This window comes from Petromyzon marinus, chromosome 2, assembly GCF_048934315.1.
Source record: "Petromyzon marinus isolate PM22_M1 ecotype Great Lakes invasive population chromosome 2, UKy_Petmar_22M1.pri1.0, whole genome shotgun sequence".
NCBI lineage: Eukaryota > Metazoa > Chordata > Hyperoartia > Petromyzontiformes > Petromyzontidae > Petromyzon > Petromyzon marinus.
This window is the reverse complement of record NC_133668.1, coordinates 25,135,111-25,161,340: the sequence shown is the minus strand read 5'-3', so window position 1 is coordinate 25,161,340 and position 26,230 is coordinate 25,135,111. Positions and strand designations below refer to the sequence as shown.

Here is a 26,230-nt window from a genome sequence, read left to right as displayed (position 1 = left end):
ACGTATGTGTATATATGTTCGTACGTGTGTGTATATATGTGCGTATGTAGAACTTTTTCCGCACCGTACGTGCTAATCGGAGGTGCGAGGGTCAAGGACGACAAAGTGAACACACGAGTGGTTCTAAGGAAATGGAGATCATTGAAAAGTGCATAGCTCCAGGGGGCTTCCGAACATCGGAAGGGAAGAGCGTTCCAGACGGCCGCAGGAGCGCTGACATCTGAACGCGTGCTCCTCTCGCCGTCTCTTTGGCGCTTGGTGGATTCCGAGCAGGGCGCTCACGAGGGGTGGTTCATTTCGGATCTCCTTTTTGACGCGGGGCGAAGGCGAGTTCGGCTTGTTTGGTTTCACCAGGTGCAAAAGAAGCAAGAGAAGAGGATGGTTCTCGAGTGTAAATTACAGGCAGGTGTTTCAGATGTTCAAACAACAAAACAGACGCCTATTACAAGGAGTCACGTCCACATTGACCGCGCGTGCTTATGGGTAATAATATATATACAGGTTCAGTCTTGATTTGAAGCTTTCGTGACTGCAGGAATCCGTACTCTCCAGTTCTTTCGGTGAAGTCACGTACGGACGCTTGTGTTGCGACCGAAACGCCACGTCTTCTGTTGTTATTCTTTCTATCTACGTGACTTTACCGAAAGAACCAGAGAAAGGACCAGAGAGTATATGCGGGTTGTCTTTGGTGTAGGCCAATCGGTTTCAAGGACATTGCGGAAACGGATCGTAGCATATTTGGGCAACTCTTTTAATTACCACAAGCACGTGTGGTTAATGCAGACTCGGTCCCTTCGTAGTCGTTGTCTGCTCGGCGTTGGCACACCTTCACGCCGGAGAGGGTCGGTGTCTTGACAATGAGTGAAGGGGGGCCCGCACAAGAGGAAGTGTCGTTTTGCACGAGCGACCCGCGGCGACACTCAAGCGAACTCGCGTTTGCTCACAGACGCAGGCCGGGTGGTCGTGGGCCAAGCGCTGAATGCTTTCTGTGTCCTCACCGCACGGGAGCTGCGCTTGTACGGCGACAAGAAAGGTACGCCCAGCACCACCCTGCACCACCCTGCACCACCCTGCAGCACCCTTGTACCACCCTGCAGCACCCTGCAGAACCCTGCACCACCCTGCACGCCCTGCACCACCCTGCACGCCCTGCACCACCCTGCACCACCCTGCACGCCCTGCACCACCCTGAACCACCCTGCACGCCCTGAACCACCCTGCACCACCCTGCACCACCCTGCACGCCCTGCACCACCCTGCACCACCCTGCACGCCCTGCACCACCCTGCACCACCCTGCACCACCCTGCACGCCCTGCACCACCCTGAAAGCCCTGCACCACCCTGCACTACCCTGCACGCCCTGCACCACCCTGAGAGCCCTGCACCACCCTGCACCACCCTGCACACCCTGCACACCCTGCACGCCCTGCACCACCCTGCACCACCCTGCACCACCCTGCACCACTCTGAGAGCCCTGCACCACCCTGCACCACCCTGCACCACCCAGTACCTCCCTGCACCTCCCCGCACGCCATGCACGCCCTGCACGACCTTCACCACCCTGCACCACCCTGCACCACCCTGCACACCCTTTACACCCTGCACCTCCCCGTACCTCCCCGCACCTCCCCGCACCTCCCCGCACGCCATGCACCACCCTGCACGACCTTCACCACCCTGCACCACCCTGAACCACCCTGCACGACCTTCACCACCCTGCACCACCCTGCACCACCCTGCACGACCTTCACCACCCTGCACTCCCTGAGCCGTGCGAACGAGGATGCCTCCTACCCGGGTCCCGATCGTGACCTCTCACCCCCCCCCTCCCCCCACCCCGTGTTGTGTGTGGACGCGCTGCGAGTGCTGTCTGCACCGTGTCCCGTCGGCGGAGGTGTCCCTTCAGCTCGTTGTGCTCCACACACACGCCCGGGGTGGTGGTCACAGACATCGGGTGCACACAATGGGGGTGGGGGAGACGCTGAGGGTGCGAATGTCCTGTAAGGCTGATTGATTGATGATGATAAATTATTTGGTGGTTTTGCGGCTGTTGCTGCTGCTGCTTTGGCAATGGTTACACAAGCGCAATGAGCAACAACAAACACTCTCTCAACGCGTTCGCCAAATGGCACTGTCGCCTTGAGTGGAAAAGTGTACAATTGGCGACGTTTCAGGCGACGGGCCTGCTTCTCGCAGCACATAGATAGGCCAGAGAGGTTGAAGATCGCACAGCACGAGTTGCTTTCAGCTTTGATTCGTGTATTAAAAAAAGTGCAAATTGTTATTGACCCTCCTGGGGGTATGATGGGCTGAGTTGAGCCATGGACCTGGATTGAACTTGTCAACCTTCTGAGTGGCGAGTCCATTCATTGTCATCATGGGGAAACGGAACGAGGAATGGGCGCACTCCCGACACATCGACAAACTTCCCGCGATTCTTAAACCCAGCGTGGTTACCTTCACCACTACCATCATCACCACCACCACCACATTAGTCAATATCAGTGCAGCCTTGAAATGAAAGCGATGTGTATAATAGGCCACGTTTCGTGCAAGTGGCCTGTTCTTCGTAGAACATAAGTAGACATGCCAGAGAGATAGAAGTGAATCATCAGAATCTTTGTGTGTACTGCTGGAGGAATCCGATGAGCTTTGAAGCTCTTTTTCACAGATGTCCAGTAAAGGGCACGGAGGTCAGAACGTTAAAGCAACAAAAAATAAAATAAACACGATAGGAGTGCAACGTAGAGGGAAGGTAAACAAGTCACTTAAAAAAAACATACAAATAAAACTAAACTATATTTTTATCTGACGGGGTGAGGCCCACTGACCTCTTAGCTTCTTTTTCCAGAAGTGACCAGGCCACAAACGACAGCTCAGTGAAGTGGCCGATGGCGTGTAAATCCACAGCGGCAAAATCACCGAAACAATCTCGACGCATGATTCCAAATGAATAATAGTCGCGAGGCTGCACTATTCACCATGGGGCCCCGATAAGAATTCACGTCGTGAAGAAAAAAAGGTGTCCAGGCATATTGGAGAGCGGCATAACATACGATGTGAACCCACCAAACTCGTCACCTTCGCAATTAACGCTGCCTGGGAGCACAACGTCGCGTTTGCATGGGGAATCGTTATCTGTTGCGGAGACCAAACCAGTTTAACTTCATAATACGTCTTTATTTAATATATATATGTACATACAGCTTCTATGGGGGTTCGGTTTGTGCGATTTCGCCCTGTACAATGCGGGTTGAATTCACTCTGTATGCGACCATGCGGTCGGACGTGGGACAACATTGTGTGTGTGTGTGTGTACTGTGTGTGTGTACTGTGTCTGTATTATGTGTACTGTGTGTGTACTATGTGTGTACTGTGTGTGTATTATGTGTACTGTGTGTGTGTACTGTGTGTGTGTTATGTGTACTGTGTGTGTACTATGTTTGTACTGTGTGTGTGTACTATATATGTACTGTGTGTGTGTATACTGTGTGTGTGTATTATGTGTACTGTGTGTGTGTGTACTGTGTGTGTGTATTATGTGTACTGTGTGTGTGTTATGTGTACTGTGTGTGTACTATGTTTGTACTGTGTGTGTGTGTGTACTATATATGTACTGTGTGTGTGTATACTGTGTGTGTGTATTATGTGTACTGTGTGTGTGTGTACTGTGTATGTATTATGTGTACTGTGTGTGTGTGTACTGTGTGTGTATTATGTGTACTGTGTGTGTACTATGTTTGTACTGTGTGTGTGTGTACTATATATGTACTGTGTGTGTACTTCAGGGACCGCGTGCACTGGATGTAATGTGTGCGCTGCATGCACTGTGCGTACTGTGTGTACTGTGCGCGCTACTCGGCAGGCAGCTGTCTCCTCGTGCGGGTTTCGCTTTATTTGTGTGGTCCCCCTTGTTTTGGAACGCATCTACTACGACCGCACAGAGGAGGGAGGGATATACCTGTACATTACACACCGTCCAGGCCAGAGCTAACCCTTGGAGGCGAGTTCGCATCTCAGATCCGTTGCGATCTTGACAGCTATCGTCATGCACTGGGATGGGCGGCTTTCGAACAAATTGTCGAGCGGGCATTTTGCCGAGAAGTGGCTCGGTCAATGGCGAGGGTGGTGACCTTCATGGCTTGGCAGAAATTGAATTTTGGAAAGATCATTAACCTTTAAACGAAGGTGTGGCTGGTGGGGGGGGAGGGAGGAGAGGGTGGGTGGGTGGAGGAGGAAATGGGTGGGGAAAATAAAACTTCGGACCCAAATGCTGGCAAGCAAAGTCATTATGCGGGATGGCGTTTTGGAGGTCCTTCCTGCGCGGGGATTTACGGCACGAGGGGGGTTCCAGCCACCGCCTCCCTCGCTGCTCACCAGCCCAGCCCCCCCCACCCCCCCCCCCTCGTGTTTCGCGGGGAGCCCCAGAACAACCCTAATTCATGGTTTTCATTATCACCTTGATCCACGAGCCGCCCACCAAACACAAAGGCAGCGTCTAGGAAGGGTGTGTGTGTGTGGGGGTGCAGGATTTACGCTCGAATTTCTCTCCGTCTGCTTTCTTTACGACGGCAGCGAGGGGGCTTAATTAGCCAGGCAGCCTTTAGATGGCAGGGCAGGGAGTGGGGAAGTATGGCGGTGGTGGGGTAGGAGAATGCGAGGTAGAGGAATCGCGGTACGTCCGTTGGTGATGAGTCCTCCGAGGCGGAGGAGGTTTTGAGGTTTTCTTTTTTGAGTGACCGCCAGAGATATTTCGAAGTCACTCAAGGGGAGGAGGGGTTGGGGGGGGGGCAGAGGCGGAGGAGGGGGGGGCGATGTCTCAGTTGGAATATTGAATATCGGAAGAGGATCGTTAAGCGCTGAGCATTTCACTTCTTACGGTTATTCGATACACTTCAGAGTCATCTATTGAGCCAGCTAACTAGTTTAGGGCTCCCCTATAATTGCAAGCGCTGTAATAATTTCCCGTGACTTTTGTTTTATGATAACAATATATATATTTTTGTTACACTCGCAAAACGTGGCATTATTAAAACGGGTTGTCTTTTGGCCTCGGATAAGCCGTGCCATTTTAATTATGTAAAGAGTTGTGCGCGCGCTGTGTTGTGCGCTTTCATAGTGTGTGTGTGGTGTGTGTGGAGTGTGGCTATATTGTAACTGTGCAGTGGAGTTATTATAACAATGCAATGTTAACTACCTCGCCTGGTATACAGGAGGCCGTGGGTTCGATCCCGATCCGGACCCTGACGCCTGCTGTATATTTGGAGCTTGCATGTCTCTCTCCCCGTGGTCACGTGGATTTTTCTCCGGGTCTTCCAGTTTTTCCTTTCACATTTAGAAACATGTATTTAGAGTATTTGACTGACATAAATGTCCACAATAGCCACTTCGTTGAGCTATCATTTGTGGACAGGTCGCTTCTGAATAAAAGCTATATAGCTCAGCGGGCCTTACCTGGTGACATAAAAATTAAAAGTTGATAGCTTTCATTTTCAGGAGGGATGATGAATTTAAATATTCGTCCAAATCCGTGACTGAGGAAGGTTTGTGTAATCCACGCGCACGAGGGGCATAACACTCATAGCCTCACACAGATAGATGCAAGAATCCACTATTTGTACTGGTAAGTCTAGGTATGTAGCACATTGGTATGATGTGTGTGTATGGGGATATATTACGTATCTGGGCGTCGTGTGTGTGTATATGTGAAGGGAAGCAGTAGTGCAGCGGTTAGCGCGTTGCGCTACAAACCCGGCGACCCAGGCTCGATTCTCACTCACGGCAAAGACCAGTAACGATTATCTGAACCGGTCCTGGGCCTCCCCCAGGTCGACTCAACCTCAAATGAGTACCTGGCGCGGTGTATAAACGTCGCCACTGGGGAGTCAAAGGAGGCCGAGCGTGGTGCTGGCCATCCACCACCAGCGTTTACCTCTGTGGCTTCTTGGAGTGACCTCTTGACCTCTGTGACTTCTTATAGGAGTTACCTCGTGACCTCTGACTTCTTGGAGGATTGAGCTCGTGACCTCTGCGACTTCTTGGAGGAGTGACCTATTGACCTTTGACGCGTTGGAGCAGTGACCTCTTGACCTCTGACTTCTTGGAGGAGTGAACTATTGACTTCCGTGACTTCTTATGGAAGTGACCTTCTTGACCTCTGTGACTTCTTGGAGGATTGAGCTCGTGACCTCTGCGAATTCTTGGAGCAGTGACCTCTTGACCTCTGACTTCTTGGAGGAGTGAACTATTGACTTCCGTGACTTCTTATAGGAGTGACCTCTGTGATTTCTTGGAGGATTGACCTCTTGACCTTTGTGACTTGTTGGTCCCGTGACCCGCCTCCCTCGCACCTTCCCCCCTCCCCCCTAGACAAAAATCTGTGCGGCTCGGTGTCGCTCGCTTCCTGCCAGGTGAAGCAGCGTGGCGCTGGCCACCAGGAGCGCTGCTGCTGCAGCTTTCACCTGGTGGCACCGGACAAGACATCGCACGAGGTACTGACACGCTCGCGCCAGGTTCGCTAACCGCGACCCCGCTGTGCCCTCCTACAACAGAGGGGCCGGCGGCTCGGCACGCACTGATAGAAAGCAACTGGTCAGGCCACACAAGGGTGGTGTGACCAGCACCATTCTGATGGGCACACACACTCGCCATGCCGGTGTGAACACACACACACACACACACCATACTGATGGGCACACACACTCACCATGCCGGTGTGAACACACACACACACCATACTGATGCGCACACACACACACACATCAGGTTCTCAACGGTCAAATCAGCCATGGTTGGCAGCAGAGGGTATGCCCATCAGAATCAGAATATTATAGGTCACTCCGGAATCAGAGTCTTTCTTTATACCGGAGGAATCCGATGAGCTGCGAAGATCTTTCTCCACAGATGTCTAGTCGTTTTCACCGGTGTCCAAGCAGGTTGGTTTAATCGCTGCTCGCCCCCGATGGTTTATCGCATTGCTCGCATGTTGGCCGGGGGTGTGGGAATCGAACCTACAGTGAGGGAAAAAAGTATTTGATCCCCTGCTGATTTTGTACGTTTGCCCACTGACAAAGAAATGATCAGTCTATAGTTTTAATGGTAGGTTTATTTGAACAGTGAGAGACAGAATAACAACAACAAAATCCAGAAAAACGCATGTCAAAATGTTATAAATTGATTTGCATTTTAATGAGGGAAATAAGTATTTGACCCCCTCTCAAAAAGAAAGATTTCTGGCTCCCAGGTGTCTTTTATACAGGTAATGAGCTGAGATTAGGAGCACACTCTTAAAGGGAGTGCTCCTAATCTCACCTTGTTACCTGTATAAAAGACACCTGTCCACAGAAGCAATCAATCAATCAGATTCCAAACTCTCCACCATGGCCATGACCAAAGAGCTCTCCAAGGATGTCAGGGACAAGATTGTAGACCTACACAAGGCTGGAATGGGCTACAAGACCATTGCCAAGCAGCTTGGTGAGAAGGTGACAACAGTTGGTGCGATTATTCGCAAATGGAAGAAACACAAAAGAACTGTCAATCTCCCTCGGCCTGGGGCTCCATGCAAGATCTCACTTCGTGGAGTTGCAATGATCATGAGAACTGTGAGGAATCAGCCCAGAACTACACGGGAGGATCTTGTCAATGATCTCAAGGCAGCTGGGACCATAGTCACCAAGAAAACAATTGGTAACACACTACGCCGTGCAGGACTGAAATCCTGCAGCACCCGCAAGGTTCCCCTGCTCAAGAAAGCACATATACATGCCTGTCTGAAGTTTGCCATTGAACATTTGAATAATTCAGAGGACAACTGGGTGAAAGTGTTGTGGTCAGATGAGACCAAAATGGAGCTCTTTGGCATCAACTCAACGCGTCGTGTTTGGAGGAGGAGGAATGCTGCCTATGATCCCAAGAACAACATCCCCACCGTCAAACATGGAGGTGGAAACATTATGCTTTGGGGGTGTTTTTCTAAGGGGACAGAACAACTTCACCGCATCAAAGGGACGATGGACGGGGCCATGTACCGTCAAATCTTGGGCGAGAACCTCCTTCCCTCAGCCAGGGCATTGAAAATGGGTCGTGGATGGGTATTCCAGCATGACAATGACCCAAAACACACGGCCAAGGCAACAAAGGAGTGGCTCAAGAAGAAGCACATTAAGGTCTTGGAGTGGCCTAGCCAGTCTCCAGACCTAAATCCCATAGAAAATCTGTGGAGTTGCCAAACGTCAGCCTCGAAACCTTAATGACTTGGAGAAGATCTGAAAAGAGGAGTGGGACAAAATCCCTCCTGAGATGTGTGCAAACCTGGTGGCCAACTACAAGAAACGTCTGACCTCTGTGATTGCCAACAAGGGTTTTGCCACCAAGTACTAAGTCATGTTTTGCAGAGGGGTCAAATACTTATTTCCCTCATTAAAATGCAAATCAATTTATAACATTTTTGACATACATTTTTCTGGATTTTTGTTGTTGTTATTCTGTCTCTCACTCTTCAGATAAACCTACCCTTTAAAATTATAGACTAATCATTCTTTGTCAGTGGGCAAACGTACAAAATCAGCAGGGGATCAAATACTTTTTTCTCTCACTGAGTGGCGCCGGGGCTTGCGACAGCGGCCGGGGAAGCCATCGACGCGGCTTCCTCTCTCTCCTCTCTCTCATTTCTCTCTACCCTCTCTCTCTCCTCTCTCTCCTCTCTCTCATTTTTATCTCCCCTCTCTCTCTCCTCTCTCTCATTTCTCTCTCTCCTCTCTCTCATTTCTCTCACCTCTCTCCTCTTTCTCATTTATCTCCCCTCGCTCTCCCCTCGCACTCCCCTCTCTTTTTTACGCTCAGAGGAAACAAGAAGATGCTCGGTGTAGTCGGCACTTTGCTTCCTTCATCATTTCTGTTTTTTTTTTCAATGTTTGCTTTATGTAACACCCCCCCTTTTAAATGAAAGATTTCACAAAAGATTTCAAGCTCTGCTCTCCTCCTTCTTACCCCTCTCTCTCTCTCTCTACCCCCTCTCTCTCTCCTCTCTCTCCGAGGCCTCAGCCGGGGGGCTCCCCCGTGAGTGAGTGAGTGATGGGCGAGCCACGCGCCTCTTGCATCTGGCGCTCATCAGCGTGCAGATGCGGTGGCCTCGCATTTTAATCACGAGGCTCGAGTCATTTGTTGCCGCATTCATAATTCATCAGCCTCTGGTTTTTTTGCTAATTTGAAGCAGATTGTCGCACCCCCCTCCCCCGCCACCGCCGCAACCGCCACCGCCCCCCCCCCCCCTTTGACATACGGAAATAAATAAGTAAATAATAATAGTAATAAAGCCGGTCGCTCTTTACGAATTGCGGAACGAAAGACGTCCGTCCAGTCGAGCGTTAGGCCGCGAAATTTAGCCCTGATGCCCGCGTTCAGACGGAACAAAACTCGCACGAACGGGGGGATTGTGGGAGGTGTGACAAGGTCGTTGGGAGACAACGTGGTGGTGGTGATGGTGGTGGTGGTGGCATCCGTGCGGCGCGATCGTTATTCGGATTTTCCCTGCGGGCGAGTCTGAATGCGGCCCGCATCTCTCTATACGTTGCACTCCTGTTGTGTTTGTTGGTGTTGATTGTTGTTGATTGTTGTTGTTGTAACTTTCCGCACCCGTGCCTTGCTGGACATCTGTGGGGGAGGGGAGGCTTTGCAGCTCATCGGATTCCGCCAGTGTCAATGAAATGTTCAGATTTGTTTTTTTTTAATTCCGAAAACTCGCACACAGCTTCGCTCGCGGTGAACGTGTTTCATGTGACCTCTGTTCGTGAACGGGGGGATTGTGGGAGGTGTGACAAGGTCGTTGGGAGACAACGTGGTGGTGGTGATGGTGGTGGTGGTGGCATCCGTGCGGCGCGATCGTTGTTCGGATTTTCCCTGCGGGCGAGTCTGAATGCGGCCCGCATCTCTCTATACGTTGCACTCCTGATTGTGTTTGTTGTTGATTGTTGTTGATTGTTGTTGTTGTTGTTGTAACTTTCCGCACCCGTGCCTTGCTGGACATCTGTGGGGGAGGGGAGGCTTTGCAGCTCATCGGATTCCGCCAGTGTCAATGAAATGTTCAGATTTGTTTTTTTTTTAATTCCGAAAACTCGCACACAGCTTCGCTCGCGGTGAACGTGTTTCATGTTTAGACGGGAGGTGGAGGAGGAGGTGGAGGAGGTCGGTCCTAGGCAGAGGGTAAAGCGGATGGTCTTGTGCCTTGGATTTGAACAGAGGGGGACAGGGAGCCCACAGCACCGATAGCTGAAGGGGGGAGTGGGGGAAGGGAATGTCAACGTGTTGATGGAAACATTCTTTTTGGAAATTGAATTGGCAATATCTCCAGAGCGGAAAAGAAGCCACGCTTGGGAGGGTCGCGGTGGGGGGGGAGGGGGGGTGGAAAATATCGACAAAAGCCACCGCAGAGGTGTTGCATTTGTCGGCGTTATTGCGGTGAAGCGGCAGCTCTTTGAATTCGGGTCCCAGGAAGCGGAGCGAAACGTCGGACGTCGTGCCCGGGTTTGCACGCGTACGGTGCGAAACGTACGTACTGTACACATACGCACATTTCGCGAAGACGTGAGCTGTGCTCGTGGCACGCAGCAGAGATGCACTCCATCCCTGCACCAAAGACAAAGATCCCCCGTATAGCCTTAGCATGCCGTGGGGGCAAGTGCTGTTAGCGAGCAATCATCCCTGCACCATCACCAGCAGCAGCACTGCGTGATGGTACAGAACGCAGAATAATCATCCCGCGTCGCTGTGCAGAATATAATCGACGCAATTCACGAGCAGATGATTCCGATTAATACAGATATACATAAAAGGAAAGGTACAATATATATTGTATAGTATTTAACACATCCCATTAGCCAGCTAAATGACCTTCCTGGAGTGATCCCAAATATGTATTTATGTAACTATCTTGCTCTTTGTGTATCTATCTTGCTATGTATGTATCTATCTTGCTATGTGTGTGTCTATCTTGCTATTTGTGTATCTATCTTGCTATTTATGTATCTATCCTGCTATTTATGTATCTATCTTGCTATTTGTGTATCTATCTTGCTATTTATGTATCTATCTTGCTATGTGTGTGTCTATCTTGCTATTTATGTATCTATCTTGCTATTTATGTATCTATCTTGCTATTTATATATCTATCTTGCTATGTATGTGTCTATCTTGCTATTTATGTATCTATCTTGCTATTTGTGTATCTATCTTGCTATTTGTGTATCTATCTTGCTATTTATGTATCTATCTTGCTATTTATGTATCTATCTTGCTATTTATGTATCTATCTTGCTATTTATGTGTCTATCTTGCTATTTCTGTAACTATCTTGCTATTTATGTATCTATCTTGCTATTTGTGTATCTATCTTACTATTTATGTATCTATCTTGCTATTTACGTATCTATATTGCTATTTGTGTATCTATCTTGCTATTTATGTATCTATCTTGCTATTTATGTATCTATCTTGCTATTTGTGTATCTATCTTGCTATTTGTGTATCTATCTTGCTATTTATGTATCTATCTTACTATTTATGTATCTATCTTGCTAGATATGTATCTATCTTGCTATTTATGTATCTATCTTGCTATGTATGTATCTATCTTGCTATTTATGTGTCTATCTTGCTATTTATGTGTCTATCTTGCTATTTATGTAACTATCTTGCTATTTATGTATCTATCTTGCTATTTGTGTATCTATCTTGCTATTTATGTAACTATCTTGCCATCTGTGTGTCTATCTTGCTATTTATGTAACTATTTTGCTATTTATGTATCTAACTTGCTATTTGTGTATCTATCTTGCTATTTATGTATCTATCTTGCTATTTATGTATCTATCTTGCTATTTATGTATCTATCTTGCTATTTATGTATCTATCTTGCTATTTGTGTATCTATCTTGCTATTTGTGTATCTATCTTGCTATTTATGTATCTATCTTACTATTAATGTATCTATCTTGCTAGATATGTATCTATCTTGCTATTTATGTATCTATCTTGCTATGTATGTATCTATCTTGCTATTTATGTGTCTATCTTGCTATTTATGTGTCTATCTTGCTATTTATGTAACTATCTTGCTATTTATGTATCTATCTTGCTATTTGTGTATCTATCTTGCTATTTATGTATCTATCTTACTATTTATGTATCTATCTTGCTATTTATGTATCTATCTTGCTATTTATGTATCTATCTTGCTATTTATGTATCTATCTTGCTATTTGTGTATCTATCTTGCTATTTGTGTATCTATCTTGCTATTTATGTATCTATCTTGCTATTTGTGTATCTATCTTGCTATTTATGTATCTATCTTACTATTTATGTATCTATCTTGCTATTTATGTATCTATATTGCTATTTGTGTATCTATCTTGCTATTTATGTATCTATCTTGCTATTTATGTATCTATCTTGCTATTTGTGTATCTATCTTGCTATTTGTGTATCTATCTTGCTATTTATGTATCTATCTTACTATTTATGTATCTATCTTGCTAGATATGTATCTATCTTGCTAGATATGTATCTATCTTGCTATTTATGTATCTATCTTGCTATTTATGTGTCTATCTTGCTATTTATGTGTCTATCTTGCTATTTATGTGTCTATCTTGCTATTTATGTAACTATCTTGCTATTTATGTATCTATCTTGCTATTTGTGTATCTATCTTGCTATTTATGTAACTATCTTGCCATCTGTGTGTCTATCTTGCTATTTATGTATCTATCTTGCTATTTGTGTATCTATCTTGCTATTTGTGTATCTATCTTGCTATTTATGTATCTATCTTACTATTTATGTATCTATCTTGCTATTTATGTATCTATCTTGCTATTTATGAATCTATCTTGCTATTTATGTATCTATCTTGCTATTTATGTGTCTATCTTGCTATTTATGTAACTATCTTGCTATTTATGTATCTATCTTGCTATTTGTGTATCTATCTTGCTGTTTATGTAACTATCTTGCTATCTGTGTGTCTATCTTGCTATTTATGTGTCTATCTTGCTATTTATGTAACTATCTTGCTATTTATGTATCTATCTTGCTATTTATATATCTATCTTGCTATTTGTGTATCTATCTTGCTATTTATGTATCTATCTTGCTATTTATGTGTCTATCTTGCTATTTATGTGTCTATCTTGCTATTTATGTAACTATCTTGCTATTTATGTATCTATCTTGCTATTTATGTATCTATCTTGCTATTTATGTATCTATCTTGCTATTTGTGTATCTATCTTGCTATTTGTGTATCTATCTTGCTATTTGTGTATCTATATTGCTATTTATGTATCTATCTTGCTATTTATGTATCTATCTTGCTATTTGTGTATCTATCTTGCTATTTGTGTATCTATCTTGCTATTTGTGTATCTATCTTGCTATTTGTGTATCTATCTTGCTATTTGTGTATCTATCTTGCTATTTATGTATCTATCTTGCTATTTATGTATCGATATTGCTATTTATGTATCTATCTTGCTATTTGTGTATCTATCTTGCTATTTGTGTATCTATGTTGCTATTTATGTATCTATCTTGCTATTTACGTATCTATCTTGCTATTTATGTATCTATCTTGCTATTTATGTATCTATCTTGCTATTTGTGTATCTATGTTGCTATTTATGTATTTATCTTGCTCTCTATGTATCTATCTTGCTATTTGTGTATCTATCTTGTTATTTATGTATCTATCCTGCTATTTATGTATCTATCGTGCTATTTATGTATCTATCTTGCTATTTATGTAACTATCTTGCTATTTATGTATCTATCTTGCTATTTATGTATCTATCTTGCTATTGTTGTATCTATCTTGCTATTTATGTATCTATCATGGTATTTATGTATCTATCTTGCTATTTGTGTATCTATCTTGCTCTTTGTGTATCTATCTTGCTATGTATGTATCTATCTTGCTATTTGTGTATCTATCTTGCTATTTATGTATCTAACTTGCTATTTATGTATCTATCTTGCTATTTGTGTATCTATCTTGCTATTTGTGTATCTATCTTGCTATTTGTGTATCTATCTTGCTTTTTATGTATCTATCTTGCTATTTATGTATATATCTTGCTATTTATGTATCGATATTGCTATTTATGTATCTATCTTGCTATTTGTGTATCTATCTTGCTATTTGTGTATCTATCTTGTTATTTATGTATCTATCCTGCTATTTATGTATCTATCGTGCTATTTATGTATCTATCTTGCTATTTATGTAACTATCTTGCTATTTATGTATCTATCTTGCTATTTATGTATCTATCTTGCTATTGTTGTATCTATCTTTCTATTTATGTATCTATCATGGTATTTATGTATCTATCTTGCTATTTGTGTATCTATCTTGCTCTTTGTGTATCTATCTTGCTATGTATGTATCTATCTTGCTATTTGTGTATCTATCTTGCTATTTGTGTATCTATCTTGCTATTTGTGTATCTATCTTGCTATTTGTGTATCTATCTTGCTATTTGTGTATCTATCTTGCTATTTGTGTATCTATCTTGCTATTTGTGTATCTATCTTGCTATTTGTGTATCTATCTTGCTATTTGTGTATCTATCTTGCTTTTTATGTATCTATTTTGCTATTTATGTATCTATCTTGCTATTTATGTATCGATATTGCTATTTATGTATCTATCTTGCTATTTGTGTATCTATCTTGCTATTTGTGTATCTATGTTGCTATTTACGTATCTATCTTGCTATTTACGTATCTATCTTGCTATTTATGTATCGATCTTGCTATTTCTGTATCTATCTTGTTATTTATGTATCTATCCTGCTATTTATGTATCTATCGTGCTATTTATGTATCTATCTTGCTATTTATGTAACTATCTTGCTATTTATGTATCTATCTTGCTATTTATGTATCTATCTTGCTATTGTTGTATCTATCTTGCTATTTATGTATCTATCATGGTATTTATGTATCTATCTTGCTATTTGTGTATCTATCTTGCTCTTTGTGTATCTATCTTGCTATTTGTGTATCTATCTTGCTATTTGTGTATCTATCTTGCTATTTATGTATCTATCTTGCTATTTATGTATCTATCTTGCTATTTGTGTATCTATCTTGCTATTTGTGTATCTATCTTGCTATTTGTGTATCTATCTTGCTATTTGTGTATCTATCTTGCTATTTGTGTATCTATATTGCTTTTTATGTATCTATCTTGCTATTTATGTATCTATCTTGCTATTTATGTATCGATATTGCTATTTATGTATCTATCTTGCTATTTGTGTATCTATCTTGCTATTTGTGTATCTATGTTGCTATTTATGTATCTATCTTGCTATTTATGTATCGATCTTGCTATTTATGTATCTATCTTGCTATTTGTGTATCTATCTTGCTATTTGTGTATCTATGTTGCTATTTATGTATCTATCTTGCTATTTATGTATCTATCTTGCTCTTTGTGTATCTATCTTGCTATTCCCATGCTTACTCAGCAGCATTGCTTCAATACGAGATAAAAAACAACTCTGGACATTCAGTGTCTCATCGGCAGAGTGGTCCTGGTCCAGTTGGTAGGATTTCATGCTACTTCCCACTGGTATTCACGTGGGTTCGTTCTTTTAAAATTGTCGACGATTTTCGCGACCAAAATTATCCGTAATAGAGGTGCTTTGGGTTACATCACGTGACTATAAATGCGTCGCTGAACCCGCCACCACCCGACGCAGCCAATTAGTGAGGTTTGTCACGTGAACAAAACGTGCCAATTGAGTTACGAGTTGAGCACACACCGGTTGTGCGCTGGAGAGAAAAACCCCACGACATTTACAATTCGAGTCCTGTGGCGTTTCGCTGGCGTTTGACAACAACTGGCTTCATCAGGCGACGATGCTACGTGATCAACCTTACTAACTGAATGTGTCGGCCGGTGGCACGTTCAACAACACATGTATATGTACACGATCTGACCCAACATTCGTTTTTTTGTTTGGTATTAACGTTTGCTATTGTACGCTGTCCTTTTATTTAACCAGGTAAAGGAGGCCAACCGACACCCTGACCCAATGTTGTCGCCAGGGAGACCCGAATAGGCCCACGTGCTTAAAATGCATAGGATATGTATATGCTAATGGTATACTATATATGCATATTGCATTAGCCCTCGTGCGGGCTTTGTGTGTGCCATCCACGCGTCGTCACGCACACGCGCAGATTTAATCATAATTAATTACCTCTTAGCCTATGCAGATTACGTAAGGATTTTTGAAAAATGGACCGTGCAGGGAACCACGTCGCGATGCATGCACACACACAAAGGCTGGGCCCTACATTTGTTCTGTCCCTCTCTTATGAATGTGCAATGACATTGTAACCTGGCAAGGGTGCGCGAGTGTGCGTGTGTGTGTGTGTGCTTGTGTGCGTGTGTGTGTGCGTGTGTGTGCGTGTGTGTGTGCGTGTGTGTGTGTGCGTGTGTGTGCGTGTATGTGTGTGCGTGTGTGTGTGCGCGTGTGTGCATACGTGTGTGTGCGTGTGTGCGTGCGTGTGTGTGTGTTCACGTGTGGGGAGCGGTAGTGTCGTAGCGGTTAGCGCTACGCTGCGCCACGAAACCTGGCGATCCGGGTTCGATTCCCGCTCACGGCCAACACCCAGTGACGATGATCTAAACCGGTCCTTGTGCCTCCCCTAGGTCGACTCAGCCTCAAATGAGTACCTGGTGCAGTGTGTAAACATCGCCACTGGGGAGACAAAGGTGGCCGGGCGTGGTTCTGGCCACACACACGCCCTCGTGCGCCCTGCTGACTTTCAATAGGTGCTCGCTAACAGCACTTGCCCCAACAGTCTGCCTTTGTGTGTGATGCTAGGGAGCTGTTATGAATACCTTTGGTACTTGCGCTGCCTTTGTGCCGTCCACCTTTTGGCATTCTCTGGTCTGAGACAAGGTCTCTGGTGTGGACCAATCAGTTTCAAAGACCGATGCTTGAGTGATCAGAATATGTTTGCGTGTTTCGCCACAAATGCGTGTGGTTGATGCAGACTTGGCGCATTGGAATCGGTATCTACGTGGTGTTCGAACATTTTAACACCTCCTGTTTCATGGCCTGAAAAGGGTCATAAAGCCTATTCTTGATTTTACATCGTTTTGATGCTTGCCAAAAAAAAAGTCCCAAAGATGTGGTTCGCGTAGCTGTTGGCGCAACCGCGCCAAGAACCTCGGCGACCCGGGTTCGATTCCCGCTCACGGCCCACCATCGCCGCTGGCCTCCCCTAGGTCGACTCAGCCTTTTACCGAGAGCTTTGCTCGGCGCGTCGCGTGAATATCGGGTACGTTTGCGACAAAGGCGGTCGCGCGTGGTGCCACGGGCCCAGTATTTAATCCACGCAGAGCACACTCGCGCAACAACATTAAATGGCCTTAAATCACACGGACGAGTGGAGCACGGGTGGCGCCATGGGTCACAGCACTTGGGTGCCAGGGTTTCGGTTTGAATCTGGCCGTCTGTGATTCAACCGGGAAGTCACGTGTAACGAGTACAGATACATTCCAGCTCCGAGGATGAGAGGCAAGTCGTAGCCAGGGAGTCAACATTGGGGGGCACCAAATCTTCCAGGGTGTCTGGGGGTTCCCCCCCAGAAAAATAGTCTGAATTTGAAAACTCATTTCTTGCCAAAAATATTTAAAAATTCACTAACACATGGGATGGACTTTGTATTTATTTGTTACAATAATGTCTAATAGTGTATTGTATTACATTGCTCTGTTTTTATTTTTTACCATTTCTTGTTTCATTGTATGTAATGGCAGAGATTAGGGATTAATAAAGTACAACCATAACCACAATCATATCAACAAAAATCTATGCATTGTTATATGAAGACAAGTCCAGATATTGTGGCCAAGGTTTAGCAAATTGTTGTTTTTATTTACATAGCATAGCAATTATTATTTTTAAATATATATTATAATTACGGCCTTGATGAGAGGTATCGCTTTTGACCGCCCAGGCGATGGACATTTCTCGAAGGCGGATTTTGGGTGGGAAAGTGCTGCGCTCCTTACGCGTTGCCGATTATAGGTCACTTCACGATCGGAACATTTATTTACACTGGAGGAATCCGATGAGCTATGAAGCTCCTTTTCATGGATGTCCAGGAAGGAGGCGCGGTCAGAACGTTACGCCAACGCGATAGGAGTGCAAAGTATAGGAAAGGTAAACAAATAACCTTAATATTTATACAAATAAAGCTAAACTATATTTTATCTAACCAGGTAAAGCCCACTGAGCCATTAGCCTCTTTTTCGGAAGCGACCTGGCCACAAATGACAGCTCAACACAGCGGCTTATCACGTGGAAATTTATAGCAGCAAAAATCACCTAAATACGTGGGACCTCGGAAGCAGTTTTGTAAGATCCACTTCCGCGGGGCCGTTCTAGAACGCAGAGGGCGAGGCGCCACTCTTCGAGTTCCAAGCCGGGTTGTGCTTTAGTCTCATGGGTGGATGTCGAAGGGCACGATCGGAATGCAAATGTGAGAATGGCAGTTCAACAAACAGACGGGCAGACGTGTCCGTGTAGCCGCGGCATCGATGTACAAATATTCGCGTATTGCTCCCTCGTATATAGTTTGTGCCTAAACCTCTCGTGAGCGAAGAGGTCTCAATTTAAAAAAAAAATCTCCACAGCCTCCCCCAGCCAATTTGTCGGAGCCATCGCTATAAAAGTAATCAGCACTTAACACGTCTGATGTTGATTGGTCACGAATTGCAGATTGCATTAATGAGATTTTTTTTTTAAATTCATCATTAACTCGTTAAGAGACTGGCTTTTTTTAACGTTGTATTAATTACATCATGTGCGTAGGAGGAAGGGTGAAAATAATGTTGGAGTTATAAACGTGTATCTTTGTATATGAACACCTCATTGGTGGGACCTCGGAGTCCCGAATAAACGGAAGTCAAAATCTGGAATTTATTTAGTTATTTATTTTTGGCGACTCGGTCCCACCGCGCATATAAACGCCGCGACCGACCCGGCAAATCGCTACACCACTATCATTGCCACCACCAGCGCTTGAGATTCTCATGGAATGTTTGTGGAGGAGGGGGGGGTTTCCGGGACTCTACCTAGGTAGCCCTATTAACTAACTCGCTTTTTGTAAACATCTTACATTTGCCCGGGCACTTTTAGCAGTGGCGTCAAGCGTCCGTCCGTTCGTATCGGGGTCGTTAACCGGTAACCGTTTTGCAGAATCGATTGCCCGGTTCCGAAAATCCGGAAGCGATCGTCGATTCATCGATCCGAGTGGAATGTTGCTAAACGAATACGCGTGCTCGCCATTGTTTGCTCAGTTAGCGGGCAAAGGCGCAGCCCTGCAATGGCTCGCCCCACACCACCGCCGTAGCGAAAGGGCCTCCGCTCGAGGGAAGCTCTAGAGAGAACGTGGCCTCCTCGCCAAACGCTGACCCTCGTGGTGGTGAAGGGGTGGAAAGTACCCACACTTTACCCTATCGCGCGCGACCAGTCGACCGACTATACTGCTGGAGAGAGCGGATGGGAGAGAGAGGGGGGGTGGGTGTGGATTTAAAAAAAAAAAACTTTCCCAATTATTTTCCCTGCCACGCTCGGGAGATGGAACCGAACCGGCGACCTCTGGATTGCAACACGTCCAGCGGTGGTCTCGCTGGACCATTGCCGCTACATGTACTGTTCGAGATATTTCTCCATGGCCACCTCTCTCCATGCGGTTACCGGTTAAAGAAGAGCAAACAACGGTTTTTAACCAGCCCTCGACCGCATCGTCCGAGCCGCGTTAATCGCCCCCATTACTCTTCCGATAACGAAGGGCGGTGCGCGACACGACTGCTGCTGTACGACTCACGAGAGGTGGTGGTGGTGGTGGGGGTTATTGCGGCTCAGAGCAGCGAGAGAGAGAGGGGGGGGGGGCGCCGCGTCACCTCTCGTGACCTCGAGGGGGAGCGCAGAAAACTCCACCGCTCCACGCGTCAACCGCGCTCCGCGGTGCAGAACAACACCCTCCCCCCCCTCCCCCCCGACATCCCACTCCCGGAATCGCGGCATTTGACCTTAATTCTACAGCGCGACGGGGATTGGCTCATTTGTTACGGCCAAACAGGGCGCGCGCGCGCGCGCGCGCGGTGTCATTACCCTGACATCGTAATCTGAGCCAGCTTAACCGGGACCCCCACCGCCCACCACCCTGCCCCCCTCCCCCCCTTACTGGGCGGCACGGTAGGGGGGGGGGGGTGCATGGGGAGAGACTCTGGCAGTGGCAGGACAAACGGCTTGTCGCTTTGTAATGCAGTTACTTGTTTTGGGTGTTTGCTCAAATTCTGACGGATTATCTGCAAAATAAAGCTGAAGCGTATAAATCACAATAAAGCGGCCGACGCGATGCGCCACTGACTACGCAACATTTCTCACGCCGGGCAATATTTTATGATTTATTTATAAAAAACGAAATTGGGGAGGGGGGTGTGTGGTGTGGTGGGGGAGGGTGGGAGAGTCGATGTCGATGGGGGTGAAGTTTTGATTATTTTAGTTTTTTGGGGGCTGGGGAGGAGGGGAATTTTTGTTGGGGTGATTTTGCTTCTCGTAAATAATCGCCGTGTGTTCCAAAATATATATATATATTTTTTAATCAAAGCGATTGTCAGGGCGTAACGTAATTGCGCCATTAAAAAATCGAGGCCTTTAATTTTTTTCTTCCTGTTGATTCGTTTAAATCAGGGGTCCCCAACCCCCTGGCCACGGACCGGTATCGGTATCGGTCCGTGGCCGGTACCGGTCCGTGGCCTGTTAGGAACCGGACCACACAGCAGCAGGAGGTGAGAGCGGTGAGTCCGCGCGTGGCCTACCCATTATTTTATTATTTACCACTTCCGTCCGCGCCTCTTTTCCGCACTGCGCCACTTGTCACAGTGTTGGTAAGCCCACAAGCTGACCCTTAGCAGCCAAAATAAGTAAAAAAAAACGAACCTCGCTGTAGAGCTTCTTTGAAAAGGGGGAAAGACCCAATGATGACCCCTCCCCTCCCCCCCGTCCGTGAAAAAAATTGCCTTCCACGAAACCGGTCCCTGGTGCCAAAGATTTTGGGGACCGCTGGTTTAAATTTTACCTCCAGAGCCACGCTCGACTGTCACGCAGCTCCACTCGTCCCTTGCACACTGGTGACGCGATTAAATTGTGGGGTTCGGTGTCAAATGTTCATTCAAAATGTACGTTCAAGTAATTCATTTTATGTTTTACCAGGTAAGGCGCACTGAGCTCTTACATAGCTCTTCTCCAGAAGCGACCTGGCCACAAATGAGAGCCCAACGAAGTGGCTTGTCGCGTTCGAATATTTTCGCAGCCAAATACTCTAAACGAGTTGATGTTGATTCTAAATGTGGAGGGGACAACCGGAGGACCCAGAGAATAATCCACGCGACCACGGAGAGAGACACGCAAACTCCAAACAGGATCGGGATCGAGTCCACGAACCTCCTGAATACCAGTCGAGGTAGTTAACATTTCGGTCAAATGTCCGGTTGACCGAAGCGCGTTCCGTGTGAGCGGAAGCCGAAGCAGGATGACGTCATGTCTCCGATGCCGTCGTGTGCCGAGCGTTTGCGTGGCAGCCGACGATGACGTGACAGCTGGCGACGACACAACCGCTGATGACACAACAGCTGATGACACAACAGCCGCTGACACAACAGCCACTGACACGACAGTCGATGGCACAATAGCCGACGTTGTTTACCGCGAAAAGAAGAGCAACCGTTTGAGAATCAATTGTAAGTGATTTCGCCATTCGATTGCACCGTCTGAGAGTTTGTGAAATGCAGATATACCCACTCACCTACCCACCCATCCGCTCATCCACTCACCCATTCACTCACTCAACCACTCACTCACTCAACCCCCCTCCCGTTCACTCAACCACCCATCCACTCACCCACTCAACCACCCAACCACCCACCCACTCACTCAACCACTCAATCAACCACCCTCCTACTCACCCACTAACTTGAGCACCCACCCACTCACTCAATCACTCACCCCCTCACTTACCCACTCACCAACTCGCCTACTCACCCACTTACTCGCCCACTCACCAATTCACTCACCAACTCACTCAACGACTCAGTCACCAACCCACAACCTTAACGTGTATGTTTGGGGCCGTGCGATGTTTCGTGGTCCATGGTTTGGACTCGGGAGCCGCAGGAAAGGCTCTGATTTTCAACTTGTGGCATTTTTCGATGATAACAGCCAGTGACGAAACAGCTGATGACACAACACAGAGCAGCCAGTGACTCAGCAGCTGATGACACAACACACAACAGCTGATGACACAACACAGAACAGCTAATGAAACAACACAGAACAGCTGACGACAACACAGAACAGCTGATGACACAATACAGAACAGCTGATGACACAACACAGAACAGCTGACGACAACACAGAACAGCTGATGACACAACACAGCACAGCTGACGACACAACACACACCAGCTGACGACACAACACAGCACAGCTGACGACACAACACACACCAGCTGATGACACAACACACACCAGCTGACGACACAACACACACCAGCTGATGACACAACACACAACAGCTGACATCACAACACACAACAGCTGATGACACAACACAGAACAGCTGACGAAACAACACACAACAGCTGATGACACAACACAGAAGAGCCAGTGACTCAGCAGCCAGTAACACAACGGCTGGTGACACAACACACAACCGCTGACGACACAACCGCTGACGACACAATACACACCAGCTGACCACAACACACAACAGCTGATGACACAACACACAACCGCTAATGACACAACACAGACAAGCTAATGACACATCACACACCAGCTGACGACACAACACACAACAGCTGACGACACAACACAGAACAGCTGACGACACAACACAGAACAGCTGATGACACAACACACAACAGCTGACGACAACACACACCAGCTGATGACACAACACAGAACAGCTGATGACACAACACACAACAGCTGATGACACAACACACAACAGCTGACGATACAACACACACCAGCTGACGACACAACACACACCAGCTGATGCCACAACACACAACAGCTGATGACACAACACACAACAGCTGATGACACAACACACAACACCAGCTGACGATACAACACACACCAGCTGACGACACAACACACACCAGCTGATGCCACAACACACAACAGCTGATGACACAACACACACCAGCTGACGATACAACACACACCAGCTGATGACACAACACAACATCTGATGACACAATACAGAACAGCTGATGACACAACACACACCAGCTGACCACAACACACACCAGCTGATGACACAACACACACCAGCTGATGACACAACACAGAACAGCTGATGACACAACACAGAACAGCTGATGACACAACACACAACAGCTGATGACACAACACACAACCGCTAATGACACAACACAGACAAGCTAATGACACATCACACAACAGCTGACGACACAACACACAACAGCTGATGACACAACACACAACAGCTGACGACACAACACACACCAGCTGACGACACAACACACACACCAGCTGATGACACAATACAGAAGAGCCAGCTACACAACAGCCGCTAACTCAACAGCCCGGTGACTGAAGGGGTGCGACTCCCATTAACGATCCCTGATGCCCCCCCCCCTCCCCTCCCCCCATCATCCCCATCAGGGGCATCCATCACGGCCTGAGTAATGCCCCCTCGGTTCCGCCACGTGCTCTGCCGCACAGAGGGCGCGCGAGTCGATCACACGCAACTCGCACGTTGCACGCAACTCACACGCAACTCGCACGTCGCACGCAACCCGCACGTCGACGACAACCGATCCGTTAACAACCAACACCTCACCAATCTCATCCGGCCGCCACTGACTCGAGTCTCAACGCGCCCCCCCCACCCCCCCCCCCACCCCCCCCCCCCACCCCCCCCCACCTTCTGGTGTCGCTCCACTCGAGCATGGAGCTCGAGTGGAGTCTCGTTTGTGGAAATAAAAGCCGCAGTGAGACGCTCGGCAAAACGGAGAGAGAGAGAGAGAGACGGCGACGAGGGTTACGATGGATGTGAGCCGTGCGCCGTCACCTGCACGTGGCCCTCGAGTGCCGAGTCTCCTGCGGCGAGATTCAGGGGCGCCGCCGGTGGCGAGACGTTGACTGCCTCGCCCGCGGTGTACGGGAGGTTCGTGGGTTCGATCCCGACCCTGAGTTTGCGTGATCTCTCTCTCTCGCTCTCCCCGTGGTCGCGTGGATTTTTCTCCGGGTCCTCCGGTTTTTCCCGTCCGCATTTAGAAATCGACGCGCGTTCAGAGTATTCGGCTGCTCCAAATTTCCACGCGATAAGGCACTCGCCCTGAGCTATCGTTTGTGGGCAGGTTCTGAAAAAGAGCTCTAACTCAGTGGGCTTTACCTGATCACATTTTTGTTTTAATGTTGCCAATTTAGTTTTAGTATTTGGTTTGTTACATGAATAATGGTCCAGTTCAGCCAGTCGCACGGGAGATCGTGGTGCGTGTGTAAAGTAGCAACAGCAATAATAACAAAAACATCATCATCATTAGACTTCCTTTGCCAGTACCAAAATATAATTATAGGGTTTTTCCCCTTTTTTTCTGGCAACAAAACTGAAACCTTTTTACGAGGATTCATGTCTGCATTAACCACAATACCTGCAGTCAAAATGCAAACAAAAAACATACTATGATAATATATGCATTGTCCTTGAAACTGATTGGTCCACACCAAGGGACGGCTTTCTTTTGAGCCTCGACCCAATTGGTGCTCGACCAGAAGGCGTCATCTGGCCAAAAGGCTTCATCTGGTCGAGCACCAATTGGGTCGAGGCTCAAAAGAAAGCCGTCCCTTGGTGTGGACCAATCAGTTTCAAGGACAATGCCACAAATATTATCATAGTATGTTTTTTGTTTGCATTTTGACTGCAGGTATTGTGGTTAATGCAGACATGGATCCTTGTAAAAAGGTTTCAGTTTTGTTGCCAGAAAAAAAGGAGAAAAACCCTATTATTATTAAAAAAAATCATCATCAATATTTCAGAAGACGAGTTCAGCACAGGGTCCTTAAGGGATGTTGCACAACGAACAAACGAAGTTCTTTGACGATGGTGACAGTGGAACACACGTGAATAAAAAAAACGGTGCAAACAAATGTATATATAACGTAAGAGCAAGAGATGTCACAAAAGGTTCGGTAGAAGTGCAAGTAAGCCCTATATTTTGTATCGAACAGCGACGTAGGCCGTGTGTTTTGTGGTCGAAATGGGAACACTGAAAAGAGGGGGGGGGAGGGGGGAGGTTGACGGACGGCAATCAGAGTCCAGAACCAAGCTGTAGATGAGAGCCAATTCCAGGAACGTGGAGTGGCAGCGCGGAAATACTTTGCACCAAACGTAAGCGTGAGTGGTCTGCGCCTCCGCTCTTCGTATCTGACCTTGGCGTGACGGTGACATCGTCCTGTGTTGCAGTTCACCGCGGCGTCAGTGAAGGAGGCCGACAGCTGGGTGGAGGCCATCGAGAAGATGACCGGAGGTGCTCACACACAAAAGACAAAGATCACCCCGTACAGCCTTAACGGACTGTAGGGGCAAGTGCTGTTCGCGAGCACCTATGAAGGCCGGCACGGCACACGAGGGTGTGGGTTGGTGGCCAACGCCACGGCTGGGGCCGCCTTTGTCTCCCTAGCGGCGATGTTTCCACATCGCCCCAGGTGCTCATTTGAGGCTGAGTCGACCTAGGGGTGGCCCAGGACCGGTTCAACACACTAACGCATGCTCACGTATTCACGACTTTCATTGCTTACAACTGTAGGGCCGTTTAACCGCAGAATCAAGATGTTGAATCTCTTTACCTAAGAGAGGGATGTTTGCATCGTCCTTGCCCTGCTGGGCCATTTGGGGGCCTTTGATCGACAGCACCGGTGAGACAATGGCTTGAAGGAGGCCGTCTAGTGTAGGTCCGTGAGTTGCAAGGAAATTGCGCACATTCTCGAAGCACGTTTGTTTCCGTTTCTACCACAAGTACGTGCAGACGTGATGCCTTGTTGCAATAGGCGTCTCTTTGGTGCTCGAATACCTTAACACCTCCTGTATTTTTGATTTA

General features: G+C 46.7%; 1 protein-coding gene across 6 annotated transcripts in view; it reads left to right on the top strand.

The window, feature by feature from the left end:
- LOC116944642 (src kinase-associated phosphoprotein 2-B-like) overlaps positions 1-26,230 on the top strand; it is a 113,744-nt gene that overhangs the window by 77,082 nt on the left and 10,432 nt on the right. For all 6 annotated transcript variants that reach the window (XM_032958394.2, XM_032958411.2, XM_032958403.2 and 3 more), the window contains 3 exons: positions 947-1,033; positions 6,373-6,494; positions 25,597-25,660. In XM_032958394.2, the coding sequence (XP_032814285.2) occupies positions 947-1,033; positions 6,373-6,494; positions 25,597-25,660 (273 nt within the window). The remainder of the gene's footprint in view (positions 1-946; positions 1,034-6,372; positions 6,495-25,596; positions 25,661-26,230) is intronic.